The 20,630-nt window shown below is 35.7% G+C and overlaps 2 protein-coding genes across 2 annotated transcripts; both read right to left on the bottom strand.

Annotated features, from left to right (window-relative positions):
* Positions 1 to 1,885: 1,885 nt before the first annotated feature.
* Positions 1,886 to 4,762, bottom strand: LOC145138194 (uncharacterized). Its single transcript, XM_079072317.1, has 12 exons — positions 4,360 to 4,762; positions 3,775 to 3,848; positions 3,614 to 3,697; positions 3,384 to 3,545; positions 3,204 to 3,296; positions 2,944 to 3,126; positions 2,796 to 2,863; positions 2,658 to 2,709; positions 2,529 to 2,582; positions 2,342 to 2,431; positions 2,179 to 2,245; positions 1,886 to 2,038 (listed from the first exon to the last, which is right to left on the bottom strand). Exons 1-12 carry the CDS (start codon positions 4,517 to 4,519, stop codon positions 1,947 to 1,949), a joined length of 1,179 nt encoding a protein of 392 aa, XP_078928443.1. The 5' UTR covers positions 4,520 to 4,762; the 3' UTR covers positions 1,886 to 1,946.
* Positions 4,763 to 8,906: 4,144 nt separating this feature from the next.
* Positions 8,907 to 12,244, bottom strand: LOC145137305 (protein LNK1-like). The gene is made up of 7 exons (XM_079071455.1): positions 12,090 to 12,244; positions 11,476 to 11,631; positions 10,767 to 11,281; positions 10,021 to 10,669; positions 9,794 to 9,912; positions 9,533 to 9,656; positions 8,907 to 9,211 (listed from the first exon to the last, which is right to left on the bottom strand). Exons 2-7 carry the CDS (start codon positions 11,497 to 11,499, stop codon positions 9,161 to 9,163), a joined length of 1,482 nt encoding a protein of 493 aa, XP_078927581.1. The 5' UTR covers positions 11,500 to 11,631; positions 12,090 to 12,244; the 3' UTR covers positions 8,907 to 9,160.
* Between the last annotated feature and the right edge of the window lie 8,386 nt (positions 12,245 to 20,630).

Genomic DNA, 20,630 nt, shown 5'->3' with positions numbered 1-20,630 from the left:
TCATAATTCATAACATACCAACAGATTTATGTTCATAATTCAACTCAATCCAAAAATATCAAAGTTAAACTACTATGTTGTTACCATTACCTGGTTAGTCTGTTGTTACCATTACCCGGTTCACAAACAAAACTCCACAATATACAAAAAGGGGAACAAATCGTTGCTTTCTAGTTAGGTCAACCCACCAAAAAAAAAATCATGTTTTTGGTTTGGGCTTATTTAAAAAAAAAATCAAATTTGGTCTAAAAATTGATATTCTTTTTGTTAAGTAGCCCAACAATGACTTGTAAAAGCAATTACGGTAGTAGTGTCGTTATAGCGTTCACATGAATCGCAGTGAATTGTGGCGCTATTAGGGTCACTGCTATACAAGACCACTATTTGATACAACTATATTATCGTTAAGACCCCTAACCGCTATAGCGCGCTATTAACTGCATAGTTTAGGAAGACTGCTTCTAGCGGAGATCAAGGGTGTTTCGGAAATGGTGTTTGTGAACAATATAAATACAAAACAATGAGCCATACTGTGTCAATATCCCATATTACTTAGACAATTTCATTTGTCTCTATCTATCTCAAACATTAATGTAATTGTAAACCTCCACCCGAGATCAATAATAAATATTTGTTATTCGCCTTTGAATGTGAACAGGGGTGGTAAAAGTTGACATGAAACGACAAAAATACAAAACACAAAACGAAATTGTGACGGAATAGAATTTTGAATTCGTGTTTGTGTCGTTTTCGAGCCATGTATAAGAAACACAATGTCATGTTGTGTTCATGTTCATGTTCGAAATTCGACACAATAATAGCATGAAATTTCTTTTTAGTTTCGTGTCATGTTCATGTTCAAAAGTCGTGTATATTTAGTAGCATACTATTTTGTTTTATGTTATTTTTTGTCGTTTTATTCGTATTTGTTGTGTTTAAATAAATGTTTTTACAAGAACTTATACATGACATAATGCAAATGGTTATTTTTTGTTATTTTTGTCATGCTATCGTGTTTTTTATTGAGTCGTGTCCGTGTTAACGGAAAAAACACGTTATCATGTCGTGTCGTGTTTAGGTTAAGAAAAAATAATTTGTGTCGTGTCGTGTTAGGCAAAAACACGAAACGGTTGAACACAATTTGTCACCCCTACATGTGAACATAGAACAATTACCAGAATCATACGAACCATGTAAATCTTGTCTCATTTTTTTATTTTTTTTCACCTCTTTTAATTATGCATTTGTCATTCGAATATATAACATTGTCATCCTAAAACTGGCCTAGCATGTACGCAAGGAATACTATAACATCAAGCTCAAAGAGAAGTGAGAAGTGTAGATGACCTCCGAAAGATCTTAGAGGTTGTTTCTTTTCGAATTAATTAACTTAATATGGTAAAACACTTAATGTGGATGACTATGATTGTTTCTTTTTTACTTAATCTTAACAGAATGACTTGATAGATTAAACCAAAAAAACATGGCTTAGTATATTTAGACACCAACCTTTTACCTATTTCCCACTATTATGTTTCATCCTAACTCCTCTCACATTATAATCGATGAATATTGTAAAAAAAATAAAAATCTTATATGAGGGTAAACTAGTCATTTACTCTCATTTAAATGATTTAATATATAGGAAAAATGTTTCAAGATCCAGTTTAAGGTAAGACTATTTATGAAGAATTTGACAATATTTCTTTTTTTTCAATATATTGAGACAAAAAAATTGTGTACACTAATAAAAAGAATAAAAAAATAATGTTAAAACTGTCCTAATGTCAATGAACTATACATGAAGATGATCCATTACAAACGACTAATTAAAAAAAAAAAAAAAAAAAAAAAAGATAATTACAATGACAATACCGAAGGAGAATAGGATTGTCAAACCTGGAATTATGCGGTGAGGGTTTGAAGTGGAAAAGACCGTTTTACCCTTAGCCTAATTTTCCAATTTCCCTTTTCTTCTTCATAGCCTTATGACCATGGTAAATAAATGAATCTACAATTCCTGCAACCGTGAAGATACCTGAACACAACATCAAATGTTCATAAAAGGTTAATGAAAAGAAGTGTCAACTGTATGGACTATGGAATGGAATCTGTCAAAGGAATGGAATTGAATGTTTTTGAAAGGAATGGAATCTATCAATGGAATATAGCATGTACCTCCTACTATCGCGCATAGATTGGTCAAGAAGTGTAAGAAGGAAGCATGTCTTTCTGTGAAAGTCACCTGCAGAAGCAATTTTGTATTAAATATTTAGTATAAAATCATTAATTTAATAATTAGTAACCCAAAATAAAGAAATTGGACGTAAATGAAACAAACCTTAATTGGAGAGAGGTCATAGAAGAAGAAGACTCCAGGAAGCCCTCGATGTTTAAGTTGTGGAGCCTTATAATGTTCTGTCACAGAGAACTGTAGAATACAAATTCCATAAATTTTTAAAATACAAAAAATGATCATAAATACATAAATACATTTCCAATTTAAATAATTAAATTTCATCAAATACCTGATTTGACTTGATAACTCGCCCACTGAGAGGGGTGTACACAGTTGGAACCACCTGAAATTTTAAATAAGATTTTTTATATTTGTTTCATGAATTTATGCACATAAAGATTCATTGTAGAATACTAACCTTGAGAAAATACTGATATATTCCATTTGGAGTTCCTTGATACCAACGCACCCTGAAAGGTTAAAAAGAAACCATTTTGACCCTCAAAATTTAAAAAGAAACAGTTTTGACCCTCGATAATCAAGAAAAGAATCTTACCCATCAAGTGGATTTACTTTCCCAGGATAATAGTCTCCAAAAGCTAGTTTATTTATCCTGTGACTTATCTGCAAAATATATAAGCACTTAAAAAGTAAAACAAAAAAAAACATGGAAATTATGGAAGATCAAAAAGATTGTAGCATACATTATAACTATCGTCTTCAAAACTATGGGCATCATGGACATGGGGTAAATGCATATTTGCAAGATGAAAGCTTTTAACAAAGTGAAAATTTCCAGCCACTTTGTTGATAATTATAGATCCATACACATTGCACCCTTCACCTTGTTCAGCTTTAATCCTTTGAACAAAACCTTCTCTTTTGCACTAAAATGTCAAGAATGTTAAACTTTTCAACATTTTTATTCAAGATTTGGATATTAATCTTGAATCAAACCACTAACCTGATCAATCAAATCAGGATTCATTAATCCCCATCCTCTTCTTCTATATGCTTCACGAACCTCATCACATGTATTACAACATTCACTTTCTGACTGAAATGTTAAACAGTAACAAGATTACAAGAATCAATTATTTAATGATTTTTCTGAGTTTATAACTACTATATATCAAAGGCATACCTGTTCTGCACCAAAACATGAACCACAATATGTTTCATTATCTTGAACATCTCCACCATGTTTCTGTTTTAGCTTCCCAATATTAGGTTTACCAATCTTGTCAAATTTCACTTGGATTATATGGCCATCAGAATCGATTCTGTTCTTCATTACAGAATGTTTCTGCAAGGATAAATTGTAGTCAAATGCCATGAAAACAATAGATAGGGGAACATGTAAAGATGACATACAATATCAAGATGTTGCTCCCCACTGATATCAATGGCATCAAGACTGAGTAGTGTGCATGAAACCGCAGGGAATGTGATATCAAACTGCATTTACAGATGTGAATTGTGAGTTATGAGTTCATGTTTTGATATAAATCTTGGAAATTATCGATAATTTTTACATTAATTTTGAGGTGTTCCCCTCTTGAAGTATCAACTACGAGCTTTGTATCAGTAACTGTTTGAAGATATAGTCCTGAAATAGAGAAGAAACCAACAACATTTAGATGTTGAATTCAACATCATTTTGTAAAAATACGAAAAGGAATACTATAGATAGCAAGGAAGATCGATTTTGGACAAAATGTGAGTACAATTCATAGTACTTTTTTCGCAGTTGTTTGTTCTTTCAGATTATAGTGTTCTTAATCTTTATGTTTGAAAAATTGGCGGATTGTTCACTATGAGTAGCAAAATATAATGGTTAAATAGGAGCCAAATAACTTTTACTTTACTGTATATTAAATGCTATAAACGCATGATGAATTGATGTTAATGAGAACCAATGGGAAATGCATGCTGATATTATCCCGAACAAAAAAGGAACCCCATCGAAGATCAAAACACGGACATTAAATCACTAAGAGCTACTTATAGATTCATAATGAGAATGATCAGATCATACATGGAATTATAGGGACAATCAATTCCTTATTTATCCTACAAACAAACAGCAAATCATACGCTATAATACAAAGGAATTTTACCGAACTCCGAGAAAATCAGGAAGAGCATCGCAAAGGAGGAAGCGAGGGTAATAACACCACCAGAAAGCGTACGGCTGTAGAAATCCTCATTGACTTTAGGGTACGCATCCAGATTCCGAACCTTGCTGAAAACTCTGTTCATAATGCCCACAGAAGGCATATCATCCAAATAACCTAAAACTCCAAACTGACAACAATTTTCTCTTGAAATTCAGATTATTTTGTATCAAATTCGAAACTCACGCCCTCTATTTTCACTCCTCCATCTACATGCGTTCCAAATGGTGGAGGTGAAGGAGAACGGCCGGCGCCGGAAAATGTTAGAGATCAAATTTGTACGTGATTCGGCGTTATTTTCCGTTGGCTTTGAATTCGCTGGACGAAACTCCGCCATTTTTGAGTTTTCTTTGGTTATAATTGATGCCAACTCCTAATCTACGGGCATGCGATTTTCAATAACGTCGAATGAATTTAATATTTCAAAAACAACGCTCAGGTTTTATTAAACTGCAGAAAACACCTTTTAGTTTTATTTCTCGACTATTATTGTAATTTATTGATCTTCTCACATAAGATTTTAAAAGAGAAATTAAATTAACTCCTACCTTTTATGCCTATAATTATTTTAGGAGCGACAATCATCGACCTAACCCATAACCCGACACCGACCCAATACGAAAATAAACGGGTTTGGGTTGAGATTTTTGACCCGCCAACCCACCAACTTGCCAACCCGTTTATTTCATGGGTTGGGTTGAGACACTTGTTTGGATTCGCGGGTCGACCCGTCAACCCGATTATATATTATATTATATTATATTATATTATATTATATATATATATATATATATATATATATATATATATATATATATTATGTTTAAAAAATATTTAATTATTTATCAGTTTTGAATATTTGATTATCGTTTAATTGTTTTCCGATTCCAAAATTGCAAAACATCTTCGAGTCGACTTAGCATGCCCTAGCCCCTAATCAAAAAGAAATTCAGTCTTCAGTCTCCAAACTCATAACTTCGTGTCTCCCGTCTCCGTCGATTGAGGCATCGAGTCATTGACTGTCAGCTCGCACAGACAACACTCGTCTTTTCGTCCTCCGGCTGTCGTACACCACTCGTCGTCGTCACTCCTGTTTATGACTTTATGTTGAATATTTAAGACTTTTATGACTTTATTTTATTTATATTTTTTTAATTTCATTTTAAAATGTATTGCTTATTAAATGAGTTATACGGGTTGGGTTCGACCCACTGACTCACAAACCCATGAACCCATATACTTATACGGGTTATATGGGTTGGGTTTGGTTGATGTTTTCAACCCGCCAACATGTGACCCGCCAACCCACCAACCCATATATTATATGAGTTGTGTTGGGTCAATATATTCTGACCCGTCAACCTGTCAACCCGTGACCCGTCAACCCGAACCCAATCCAATTGTTAGGCCTAAATTATTCCTACCCATTAAAATTATGACAATAATATATTTAAGAAGTGTAGTATTTTTAAGATTTAAATTATCTTACAAACTTGAAACGGTGATATTTTTCTTAATGTGATATATATATTTATCAATCATAATCACTAAAACGATTAAATACTAATAATAACAGTGACTATACAGTATACACATATTCTTATGTATATTATGGCCTGACTTTGTTTTCCACCGTTTAGTCCTTTCACTTTTTATTTTTGTCACTTTTTTCCTTTTAGTTTGTAAAATGAGACTTTATACCTTCTATTTTTCAAAATTATGCTTTTATCTCCTTCAACTTTAAAAAACTTTCTATATTGTCACTTCCACTCCTTCAATTTTTTTAACTTTCCAGGTATTATATATAATCTTATTTTTTAGTTACCACCCCTTAACTTTACAAAATATCACTTTCACCCCATCGACTTTAAAAGAGTTCAACTTCTTAAATACAATATTGTCGACGCAACCTTACACCCCCTTAAATTTCTAAACTTTCATATTTACCCCGTACTATATGTAATCTGATACCCACCGACTTTATCTACGTTTCGACATAAAACTTTTACGTTTTCATGCTTATTTTTAAGCATTTTTCTTGACATAGATGTGGTCCTTGACTTTTGTGTTTTGGCAACTTAAGTCCTCCTAGGTTTCTATGTATGGCTGTGGTCCTTAACTTTTTTTGGTTTGACAACTTAAGTCCTCCTAAACTTATATTGCTACGGAAAGAGTTCTTCTGCTTAAATCCATTATTGTCGCTGCAACGTGCGGCAAGTAAAATCCTAGTTTATTTCAAATAGAGATGTTGCTAAAATGTTTCAATGTTAAGGAGCTTTTTATGATTTATTGGAATTTATATGCAAACGTGACGATCCATGGATCTTGTACTTGAACATATTATAACAAAAGATTCAACATTTCAATGTATATCACCATGCTAAGTTGCGGAGACCGATTCATCTTTTTTTTGTGAGTGACTTTCTATATTAGATTAGACATTAGAATGCGTAATGGACTTGTCAGAGTTTTTCAGGCTTGGCCTTTATAGGTAGATTTGAGGTAACTTACTAGTATGTATATCATTTGACTTCGTGTAACCTAATGTATGTAAGCTATTGGGCAATATCAATTAAATCTATTTTTTGTGTTCGCTCGTGGACGTAGTCAACCACTCTGATCATGTGAAAAACATAAATTGATTTTTATTTTTTGCTTTTTTATTATTACTCTGTAAAATCATTTAGCAAGTTGTAGAAATGTTTAATCCCTAACAAACCACGTATGGAAAATGATAATAGATACATGCCTTGCTTCAAGGTTTTTTTATTGGTTAAATCTATATTTCTAATTGTAGAAGTATTTAATCCCTAACACACCACTAATGGGAAAATGATAATAGATACATGCCTTGCTTCAAGGTTAGTTTTTTATTAATTAAATACCTCACATTTCTGGTTCATGACTAAAAACAATTATGTTTGCATGATTGCATTGAGGCCATTGATGGTACTTATATATATATATATATATATGTTTGTATTTCAGTGGTCGTCCAAATGAGATATAGGGGAAAAAGGAGTAACCACCTTCAATGTCATGTGGCGTTGACATGTAGAGATGATCTTTTTAACTGAAAAACAAAACGGAAACGGAATTGAACTGAACCGGTTAGTGGTATTTGGTCCGGTTCTTAATTTACGACTTATTCGGTTTCTAATTTTCCGGTTCCATTCTAGTTCGGGTGTGTTTCAGTTCCAAATACCTTAGTAGATAACATATTTCTTAATAGAACCGAACCAAACTGGTTAGTAGTATTCGATCCATTTTTTGGTTCTTAGTTTACGGTTTATTCGTTTTTTATTTTTCAGTTCCAAACCGGTTCACATGCCTATTAACATGTGCCTTGCCTTTATATGTGGCAGGTGAGAAGGATTATCAAATGAATGAGTCTTGAGTGTTCCTTCATGCCATCCAGACCCCTATAAACTTTCCTAAGCCATACAACTAATTTGACATTCCTTAATAATTTGTGTGTTAACCGTTATTTGTGAATTTATTTTGTTTATTTTTATAGGAAAATATTATATTTTAGACAAAGGTTATCCCGACCGAAAATGATATTTGACAGCATATTCATGCATTACATATCATGAATCACAATTTGAGCATGTTCTTCCAACTAATGCTCAAGAGATTTTCACTTGGGTTTGAGATACATTCATATCTTTAAAGTTGTATTGAACATTTATATGGAGTATTAAAAAAGATGTGGAAATTTTGGACAAAATGTTGAGATACGGCGAGAAGATGCAAATATGTGTGATAATGATGGTATTACTCTTCATAACTATATTCAAAGGAAAGACTCAACAAATATGATTTTCAATATTGTTAATCAAAATTATCAATATATGCTTTCCGAATAATTAGGAGGAGATTCAAGATTTACTTATGTTAACACTCAAAGAGTCAAACCATGAGATTCAAAAATTTGTAATAATAATGCAAATATGATTGGAATGCGAAGAATGTGTTTTAAACAAAAAATGATTGGAGAACTCTTTGTTACTAAAGTAGCTTAATGTGAAAAAAATACAAGGTAAATTATATAGCCAAATGTTTTTTTTTATATCATTTTACATATATCATCAAACTTATCAACTAACAAAAGCTAGTTTTTGGCAGCTAACTTTTAGCCTTCAATCACCCAAACACAACCTTAGAGGAACCTAGTTTAACATAATATTTCAACTTTATAGCAGCTCCTAGTTATATGCAACAAATATTTGAGAGATATCAACACAGATTTAAATACAATGGAAATACAATGGAAATACAATGATCCACTCAACTCATTGATATTACGAATTAGGGACACATGTTTTAGTTACATCAAAATATGGCTCTGAGTTTCAAAATCGAATCACACATGTCCACACCCCCTAAGAGCTTATCTATTGATCAAATTTGGGACGCATGTAGATTTAGATTTCAATCACCAAATTTGTCTTATGACATTAAAATAAAAAATAAAAAACAAAAATATATGCATCCAAAACAACAATATATATCAACGAACATATACAGATGAATTCTAGGTCAAAATTGGGCCACCATGATGAGAATCAATGGTCAAACGAACAAGATGATACAAAAGATGGACACCAATTGAACAGGTGTATGAGTCCATATCGGACTCTATTGGACGATTTTATATAACATATTATATATATTATATTATATTATATTTGCACATCATTAAAACTTGCTTTCAAATCTACCATGCCTACCTAACAACATGTTAGTTTTTTCGACTGCTTGAAACCTTGTCATCTGATTCATTTCTCCTTTCCTGACCAAAAAAATTAATCTAATTTTAATATCTTAATACTGTGAATAAAAAATAGTTTAATAATAGAATTATGAGTATACATTACATATTTGGTCCAAGGGCCAAATGGTCATTTTTTTAAATAATATATATATATATATATTAACTGTTGGGTTAGTAGTTAAGATTTCACTGTTTGTAGACCATATCCACATCAAAATGAAACCAGAGGACGTTTTTGGGACAAAATTCAAAACTTGGGACTAAAGGTGTAATTTATCTAGTTTCAAAGACATTTAATTTAGTTAGCTCAGTTTATTTAATTTTGTTGTTGCATTTTACCTTTGCATTTGGTTTGAGAGGTGAAGTTGTAGGCATGTTGAATGACTCTGAAGGCCTATGAAACAACAAATGCGCTATTGTCCGATCAATAGGATTTGTGTCTGTTTCCATGTCCATAAACCCACTGTACATGAAAAAAAAAACATAACATTAACTATTTTCAAATAGAAGGGGCATTCTCGTCTTTTCACAGAATGGGGATTGAGGACCTGAGTCACATACACAGTACACAGTATTGAAAATATAGAAAGAAAAACATACTTGTTAGTTCCATCGGTCAATAGGGGCCCACTTATGCCTGCATGGTTATGTCTTTGTTCTGCACTTCTAGCTAACCGGTACAGACTATCCCTTATGCATAATTTAGTCCTCAAATCCAACTGAAAACCACACAAAAAGGGGATTTCATTCTTTTGTTTTTTATTAAAAGACCAAAATACCCTCATCGTATACATTGGAAGTATTAAAAAAGACAAAAGTTATCCCACCTGTTCCATAACTTGTTGGAGCTGTCTGAAACTTGTTGCTTCTAGTGAGATTTCATCCAATTCAGTACTAATGGAAGAACCTTCTGGAACATCTAATGAACCTAATCCCACTGAAGATCCTTCCTTCAATCCCCGAATATCATTTTGGCTTTCAATCTTCTTTTGGGATGGAATTGGGTCACTTCCTGAAGCCTGAATCATCATCATGTCCATTTGTTTCCCACTTCCACCAAATGAAGGCTGAAATCCCCCATAATTTTCAGAACCAGTCCCTTGAAATAAAGGGTCGCCATAACTTACCATTGATTCATTGGAAGTTTCCTTTTGGGAAGAACACGTGGGGCCCTTATTTTCAAATTTGGTACAAGTCATCATTGGGCCAGATGGATGCAGATAAGTGGTGTTCTGCATGTACCCTTTATTATCTTTTGGTTTAAACTCATCTTTGCTTTCAGGCACGATTCTTGATCTTTTATTATCTGATTCTTGAGATCCGTTATTCTGTGGTGGTGTATTTGTTTCTGTACATGGAAACTTAAGCTCCATTTTCATTGGCTCTTCATATCCTCCAGCTGGATCTTCAGATGTAAACCACACCAATTCATCGTCATTCCCCGTGACACCAAGTCCAAATGACGAATCACAATTGCTGCAAATATAAAATTTTATTCTTAAATCTATATTTTGTTATAACAATGGATAAAAAAAAAGAACTTAATTGTTTATGGTTTGGGATTAGGGTTTACCTTAACATCCTGTCCATGTCATCAAAGTTTCCGATATCAGGCCAACCATAATATAAAAGATCACTTGATTCTTTATCATCACCATCATTTGAGAATAAGTTAAGATCTGGCTGTAATGTTAACTTATTATGACTTGGAGGGTAATTGTAGGAGTTATTATCACCAACAGCAGAGTTATCTTTAAGGATTCCATCATCTGTACATAACTCATTGCCAGATGTAATGTTGCTACTTATTTTAGCATCACCAGATTGTATAGTAGACATGTCTTTTGCTGAGTCAGCATCACCAGAAGCAGCAAAAACACCCCATGAATCTTTTTCCATCATTTGTGTTTCTTTATTTAATGTTTCGGGGTTGCTTTCTTCTTTTATTTGAAGAGGTGTTGTTACATCACGCCTAGGCTTCTTACAGATGGCGTCCTCACTTTTATCTTCACCACCATCATCTTTGTTAGGGTGGGGCACTATATGATCACCACTTCGGTCAAAATCATCCCAGATAATATCTTCAAGCTGTTACACAAGTTATAGATTTTAGCTAATCATAGTCATATGGCTTAGCACTAATTAGAACTTCAATTGATTAATCATATCCAGTATAAAATCACAAAAGATTGTTATAATTTGCATTGGAAATAAGCTATAGTACTAATCATCAGATAAAGTACACAATGGAACCCTAACAAGTACACTATCAGCTATAGTACCTCATAAATAGACAAGTCTGACATTCCTTCAACCTCTATCCAGTACTGATGATGCACCCCAAGTTCTGATCCGCCTTCATACTTAACCAAAGTAACAGTAATTATAAGAGAGACAGAACGCCCTGTACCTCTGTTCAACAAATCAACAATCACAACCTGAAAAGAGTATTACACCTGAGAATCAGAATATTCAATAGATAAAGTAGAACTAAAATATGCTCAATAAAAAGAACAAATCGATTCCATAACACGTCTATTACAAACATTCTAGGTCACACAAAACATGCATCAGTTAGAAGAATATAGGCATAACGATGTGCTGGTGCAAACTGTTAATAGTTGAAGACTAGAAATTGTTTAGGTCTCACAGTATTATTATCCAATCGAGTGAAATCAAACAAAGGTTACTGAACAAATTAGCAATTATCAAGTCAAACGATGAAAACCCCCAACGAAAAACTACTTATTCTTTCGATTCCATCTCTTCATCATGTATACGACACAAACTGTATTGAAACGACATCAAATCGTAGCTCATAAACATATTTCAAACAATAAGATATAAACAAAGCAAAAAAGCACCACTTCTGGTAAGATCTACCGGAAAAACTCACCGGAAAAGACAAAATCAATACACCAGCTAAATTCGGCTGCGAAACTCAACACTTGATATCAACAAACCCTAGTTCGTGGATCTACAGAGACAAATCTCGTAGGTTCGATGGAGAGAGAAAGAGAGAGCTTTGAGAAAGAAAATAAAAAATAAATAAAATTTGGTGTGGGGGAAATAAGGGGGCTGCGATGGGGTGACACGTGGCAGGAAGATCAAAAGAAAGACGGGGGGATGAGAGAGAGCGTATCTAGGAATTGGTGGACGAGAGAGGCGGACGATATACGATCTGTTTCCATCGTATGATTGTGCCACGTATTACATGTGCCACGTGGATATGTTGGACCCACGGATGCTCGCAAGTGGTGGCTGTGGTGGACTTCGGCTGTCTACCTGCCTGGGTCCATCAACTTTGCTATTTCCAGTTTCAATTTTTGATTAATTCTTTTTATTTTGGAATATCTAGCTTTCAAAAACATTTTGCATTAACATAGAAAGGCAGATATTAGAAAAAAAATAATCTATTATACTATTAATTAAAAAATTCATATATTAATTTTGTTCTTGTTAACACTCTCATAATTTTCAACGGTCCATTTTAATACTGTTTTAGGTTAATTAATTTAATTAGAAAATAGTTAGGAATCTAGTTTCAAAATCGATTACAAATAAAACGTAGGCAAGTACACGAACATTTGAGAGAAATAAGGGTATTTTTACAAAGGTATTCATCAAATTTGTTCACTCAAGTGTAAATCAACTTAGATCAAAGATCCACCAATAAAAGGTTGATTTATCTTGTTCTTTACTTGACTTTGTTACTGATTAAGTGAAAGAACTATTAAACCTATTTTATTGTCAAATCGATGAACAAGTGTTGCATCACCATCATATGATGAAGTTGATGTTGATGTTGATCAATGTTGTGATATGAAGGGCGGGTCGTACCAACCTTCTTCCGATGATTTTGAGGATGAAGTTTTGAGGTTTTTTAGACCAAAAAGACGAGGAATACTAATGAAACATACTTGCTTCATTTTTTAAATAACCACAAAGGTCGCCTAACTATCATATGATGCATATAATGAATGAAGCCCTTCTAGTGTTGATTTTAAGATCAAGAGAAACAACGGGGCATAGGAGCAAACTAGGTTAATCCTCGCACGTTGCGTAGGAATAAAACTGAACTTTCAGCGATGAGAAAAGAATATTGATAACAGAGTTTTTTATGATTTGTGAATAGGCAAATATATTCTTAAAGAATCATATATTCTTAGAGAATTTTGAAAACAATTGAAACATCCCAAAAATAAGACCTGAAAATTTTCATTTTTAAATTGATAAAACAGTAAACCATGTCATTGTTATAAAGCCAATGTAATCAAATTCTATCATTACATCATCATTATCAGAGTAAATCACAAAATGTGGAATTGATTGGTGTGTGTCCTACGATCATCCCAAGTTCTTCTCGATGAAACCAGACGTATCTGAAACATAAAATGAAAACCGTAAAAATAAAGCTTAGTGAGTTCCCTGAAATACCACATAGCATACATAAACAAACACGTACTGGGCCCCGCCTGACATACAGATCTGTAAAATCAACAGGCCCCGCCCGGTGAGTGTAGCGGGCCCCACCCAGTGAACATAACGGGCCTCGCCCAACATACAATACATAATCCTACTAGCACATGCGATAATCACAAAGATAATAGCATACAATACAGTCATCGAGTCTTGCCCGACATCGAGCCCATCTCGACACACATACCAATACATACACATGTAAGAGTCATGCATACATCTAGCATCCTAACATAATAAACCATGGGTCGGCATTGGTGCCTTAGACCCGCTAAACCCAATGAGGAAACTCACCTAACATTTCTGCATCTCACAGAAAGAATCTCTGGTTGTTGGCCCGCTAAAATCCTTGCGCTATCAATCACGAAATAATCATCCAATCAATAATCGGATCCCGACCCACACTGAAAGTCCAAACTAGGGTAAAATACATTTTTACCCTTTCCATAACCTGACTCAATCCAATTGACCAAAGGCTCAAATTCTATAATAATCACTCAAAGCCCAATATGGCCCAATTTTCCAAATTGGGCCTAAATCCCTTTCATGGGCCTACAACCAAGGAGTCTAAAAATTTCCAACAACCCAACAAGAGAATCCTGATGGCCCAACAAGGCCCAATACATCACAAACCCAACTTAGTCCAACATCGAGCAACCCACAACACCGAAGGCCAAACTAGATGAGTACGCGGGGGGTACTCAGCACGTACGCGCGGCGTACTCACTTTAGGGCTTTTACGCCAAGCATATTTGCTTATACGCCTATCAAACTCCCTCATTCAGCCAACTTTTATTTCCAGCTCTTAACTAATTAAGACATCACTCCAAAGCTTAGATCTGACTTCCTTGGGTTGGTTTATCACGTAAAGTTGCTGACTTTACGTGCATGCATGGCTTAATGAAGCTCTTAAAGCTCAAAAGGACTTAATAGATGACTTAATGCATGCATGAGACCATAAACACCATAAAGTTTGCACCTTTAAGCTTAAGAAACTCATAATATACCCAGATCTAAAAGGATAAGCTCCACAAACGACTTAACTCAACAAACTAACCCAAAAAGGGACCAAAATCATAAACCATGACATGAAGATATCTAATCATACAAGGAACAAGGTTGGGACTTTATACCTCAAAAGTCACCAAGAGATGAAGCTAAATCTGGATCTCTAAGCTTCCTTCCAAAGAATGATTCCACCAACTTCTTCTTCTTTCACTTCAAGGAGCATAAACCACCAAAATTGTAGCATCCCAATTTCCCAGGCCAAAAATTTCATTTTTAAATAAGTTATTATAAAACCATAAGTATAAAAACATATATAAAAACATCCCATGTCAAAACAAAGTGTCAATAATCAAAGCCTGTTATCATAAAACAATATCAGAGTATAATCCCAAAGATCTCATGTGCGGAAAGCATTGTGGCCTTAGACCCACTTCTACTGGAAGGGAACTTACACTTTTAACCCCCGAATAATCCAACTTATAACATTTGGCTCCCCAAAACCAACACCTTACTAGTTATTCATTCATTAATTTGTTTATTTATTTATTTAATAAAACGGGTGTTACAACTCTCCCCACTTAAATTAGATTTTGTTCTCGAAATCATTCCTTACCATTCCTTATACGCCAAACCACTCAAGTAACATGGCCACAATCCTGGGCACACCCTAGCCTTCCCAGGGTAACCATTACCAACCCTCGTAGGGTTCTAAATCCCGAAGATGCACGAATTCTTTACAACAATCCCATTTATTCAATCTGAAAATCCGCAGTCTCGAGATAGTCTGAATCCCAGACAGACCACCCATGTTGAGCTTTACAAAGCTTAATATTCCTCGAATGGCTGACCGACTGCACACTTTCTGCCTTTGATTACCTCGATGCTACCAATATGAAACAAATCACTGACCATAGTCAACCATAGAGCACTTATTCTTGACAGAGGGCTCAGATAATCCTTCGAGTAGAAGATTCATCCCTGCAACGGTTAGACTCAAACGAGAGATGCGCAACAGGATCAAATCGACTACTCTGAGATTATTTAATCCCACTGTGAGTGACTTGGCACTTCCTAATCAACCAGCTATTCCGTTCATATTTGCAGCCCAAAACACAAATACTAACACTGCCCAAACGCTGAAACTGCCCGAACACTGACTGCCTGAAGCAGTATGTTGCCACATGGCTGCTGTCCAAAATCTACTAAGACCTGCCTGGTCTCAATTTGTTCGCCAATCATCTTAAATATCGGGTTTCAACCTGGTCGCTGAGCTATAAAGGCTCCCACACGACCTTCGAACGAAATTCTCTTCTGTCAATAGTTACCATTAGTGATCTTACCACTGTGGCTCTTACGCGATCTAACAACACACTCACGCTATCTACTAACGTAGTGAATGCTACGGCTACACCCGCAGTCTTACAACACTCTAGCACTATCTGCTAACCCTTGTGAATGCTACGGCTACTCCCGTAGACTTACAACACTTCCAACACTACCTGACCGCTAGTGAATGCTACGGCTACACCCATAGTCTTACAACACTCTCCATACTATCTGATCGCTAGTGAATGCTACGGCTACCCCTGCAGTCTTACAACACTTTCCATACTACCTGATCGCTAGTGAATGTTACGGCTACCCCCGCAGTCTTACAACACTTTCCATACTACCTGATCGCTAGTGAATGCTACGGCTACCCCCGCAGTCTTACAACACTTTCCATACCGGTCGAACACACACTCGACCTAACACACAAGTGAACTTGAGTCCTAACTGGAGCTCTAACCTGGTTCCCAAAACCTACTGTCTGATGCCAAGGAAAATCATGAACCAAATGTTGGAACGTTTTCTAAACTCCTAACTCACCCAATCCTCAACCTAGACGGCCACTCGACCGCTTTCCGTTCTGACGGGGATGTGAAACTCATCCTAGTTTCACACTTATTTATGCTCTTGGATACCTGATCAATTCTCCCCCACTTAGATTCGACTAAATCTTCATGGCACGTGAGAATCGAAAGATTCCTAATCCTTCTTGCTTTCTAATAACCCACTGATGACAATCTGTGCTTACCAATGCTAGCGATCAATTACCAGCCAATCCTTAAGATAGCTCATCCTCTGAAATCTTGAAGAGTACTCTTGAAATCTGGTCCAGTCTGACACCTCAATCCACCTCCCATGCTGACAACTGGAGGCCTTAATCTTCACCCTAGCTGATGGATCCTCGTTCCCACTTCCAATCTTGCAGCACCACTGAACTCTAACCGAACACAACCCATGCGAAAATACAATTCTCTTGAACATCCAACAACCAACCACTTATGCATCTAACACCCGCAACTGACTCCACTATCTTCATGCTACCAATCCTTTCCTAGCAACGGTAGTGCCTTGAACTCCAAAGTTCTTCCCTAGGCAATTGTCAACCATACCCGAACAAACGATAGAACCATGGAACTCTGACTTCACTGGAGAACTATCGCTCTAACCCTGACCTACTATCCTCTAAATAATACTCTTGCACAGATCCTGATAAAGATCCAGAATGATAACGGTACACGCGGAACCCACTCCGCAACATATGTCCCTCTGCAAGTTCATCAAGGACTTTTCGGCATGCAGGATGGCATATATGATCCTTGATAACCCAGACACTAATAGACAACCTTCCCGAGATCTGACTTATCCAAACTCACTCGCAATTCCAAAGCGATACGTATTCCCAATACCCATCTAGTAGCAGTAGAAGATGACATACTCGCAACATCTGGAGGAATCCTAATCACCTTTTGCTGACATGACCAACCCCGCTACACTTGTAGCAGCCTAAACCCTTGGAATGTCAAACTCCCTTGTGTACTTTCCTGCACGTGCTTCATTGTCTCCGGCCCTGCTAGCCTTTCACCCGATGATCAGAAGTCTTGGTCTCTCCCCGGGACCCTCTATTATATGCACTTGGCACGACCCTCTCTTGTCAAAGTGCTCCAACTTGATCTCGCATCCTCGGACTTAGAAGTCATATCCTCCAGGGTCTGACACCCTGTCACGCTCACTGGCCAATGGCTGAGCTACAACAACTGGAATATCCTCTGTCCCCAAACCGGGTCATAAACTCCTCCCCGAAGCTTCTCAGATTCTCCAGGACTCTCACCGATTCGAGTATGGATCTTGTGCTTTCAGTAGTACGGGCCCAATACTACCTTCCACACATATCCATACTTTCCTCAGCAATCCTCCCGAATCCTCCAAGTCACTTCCTCAAACTGGTGTACCGAAGTCTCACTAAACCTCACTACTAACCCACTGAAAAATATCCTAGGATTTCCTAGGTTCCCGTACCCACCCAATCCTCAGCCGCTGAAAGATTCCCAGTAATGTCAACTAGCTACCTTATGAATATAGCCACACGCAACAGAGGTCAGATAATCCTTCGAGTAAAGGACTCAACCCTATAACGGTTTGACTCAGACAAGAGCTGTGTAATAGGGTCAAATCTATCACTCTGAGATTATCCAGCCTGTGCCACATGTGACTTAGCATATTCACTTAATAGATAGCTCACGTTACTAAGAGTCCCACAAAGCACAACGCAAGCAACATTCAGACAGTGGAAAATCTAACCAACATATTACAATCAAATCATTCTATCCTCTTATCAGGAATCTATACTGGCATGAGATTCTAAGGCTCATGCAATCAAGCATAACCTAAACAGGCTATCCTATCACTGACTGATCAGTACTATCATGCAGCTCATCAAGCACATACAGCAGGCATATAAGGAATCTTCCTAGATCCTTAGCCCTAATCTAGCATGTAGTTCTCATAATCATATCATATAATAACATTGTTGGGTTTTGAGCATTCTAACACTCCTATGGTGTACATGCAACCCTATAAACCTTGGATCTATGTTTTCTCTATTATACATGCATATATTAACTATTCCAAGGTTTCATCCTAACTAGCATATTATGAAGCACCTATACTACAAAGTTCTAGTTAGATGACATACCTTTTGATGTAGCTTGATGTCTTCAAGCTTTAAGAGCTTAGCCCCAATAGTGTGGAAGCCTCAAATGGAATCACAAATCACCAAAACACCTTGGAAGAACTTGAGAGAATATGTATGCACACTAAAATCGGCCCACTCTTATTTTCACACACTTGTGCCAATTTTGTGAGCCAAGGACCCCTTTATATATTATGGAGGATTAGGGTTACATCCATGTAAACCCTAATACCCATGACCTTTCATTTACATAGGATCCATGGGTTAAAAGCTCCATGGACCATCCATGAAAGCTTAGCCCAACCTAAATGAACTTGGCCCATTCCATATATATAAGAGTCCATATTTAATTAGTTCCTTTTGATCACTTAATTAATTCTTGATCAATACTAATTAAATAATATGATTCCATATTAATATATTAGAACTTATAATATAGTAATATAAATCATAAATATACTATTCTCAAAAGACTATCCATATAAATTGTGCCGGTGAAGTGCAACCCAAATGGACCATGCCGGGTCAGGTCAAGTACATACCAAATATAGTTATGGACTTAGACATTAATCCAACAGTCTCCCACTTGGATAAGTCTAAAACTATTATTGAGTATGACTTCAAAACCTAACTGGCAATCGTAGCTCTTAAAGCCGCTGTCGAACTCTGACCTTGTCAATGACTTGTCCATTAAGATAAGGGATCATATATTCCTCCATTCTAGATATCATATGGACTGAGACATGGATTATAATCATTCTCTCTGTCCATTTGTTGTTTCCCGATTTTTATGATGACTGACTGATTGAACAAATCAAATCAGTCCTGGCTTGGCCAAGCACTCACATGTGTCATCGCTAAATCATCGAGGGGCCCACAGATATCGCTTTTATCCCGAAGGTAAAAGGAATGGATAAACTTCGACTCATATGGCTTGTTCTACTACTTGTTGAATCATACACAAAGGCACGTTTTATAACATCGAGTTACTAAATGCGTTTTCGTGCAATCAATGTATAACCAACTCATAGTAACAACTCATATCTCTAGGTTTGAAGAATATAAGATATTATCGTCTCATGATCACTCGTGATAAAATCCATGAAGTGATTCAAATGAGCGCGAGTTGAATCCAATACTCAGAACTTATGAGCACTCATGAGTGTTGTAGCACCACTTTGTCCACCAACTTGGACCTCTACAAACCAACCCATGACAGTCTTGATTCATATCTACTTCCAACATATGACCGACTGTGGATGGTTTGAATAACTTAATCATTCAAGAAGAGCGACTTAGTTATTCTGGAAGTCAAAACATGCAAAGTGAAACACAAGAATGAATGAATCAAATATGGTATCAAACCCTATGAATATAAATAAACACTTTTATTTATCACCATACTGATTACTCATTATTCATTGTTTCGGTTTTATCAACTTTATACTTGAATTAAAAACACTAGTTGTCCCATGCTCCAAGCATGTACACTATGTTTTTCTTAAACAATAGCTTTTCCATACACCAAGTATGCACTCTATGTTTGTCTATGATCCTTACTTTGTGAAATAAACCAATTAAACATAATTTCAATGATTCTAATTTCACACTCCCAAATCCTTATCGAAAAATGTGAGAATTTCAAATTCCTATCATTTATCGAAATCTGTTTAGATTTAAAACTTATATGCACTGACCCTCCTGTAATGAATATGTACAAAGTCACAAAGACTTGTCAACAGTCATTATAAGGTATTCTAATGGAGATCAACTCCATGGAAACTAAGTCTCATATTCAAAGTACATTGCTTTGGACATGCTTCTTGCATTAAGTTTTCTAATCTTACACAGATAACTTCCACCTATGGAGACAACTCCATATTCTCATTTTGACTATCACTTCTGAATAAGAGATGCCTCTTTTCAGAATAT

This window comes from Lactuca virosa, chromosome 9 (genome assembly GCF_052849685.1).
Source record: "Lactuca virosa cultivar CGN04683 chromosome 9, Lactuca_virosa_CGN04683_v6, whole genome shotgun sequence".
Lineage (NCBI taxonomy): Eukaryota > Viridiplantae > Streptophyta > Magnoliopsida > Asterales > Asteraceae > Lactuca > Lactuca virosa.
This window is presented reverse-complemented; position numbering and strand designations above follow the sequence as displayed.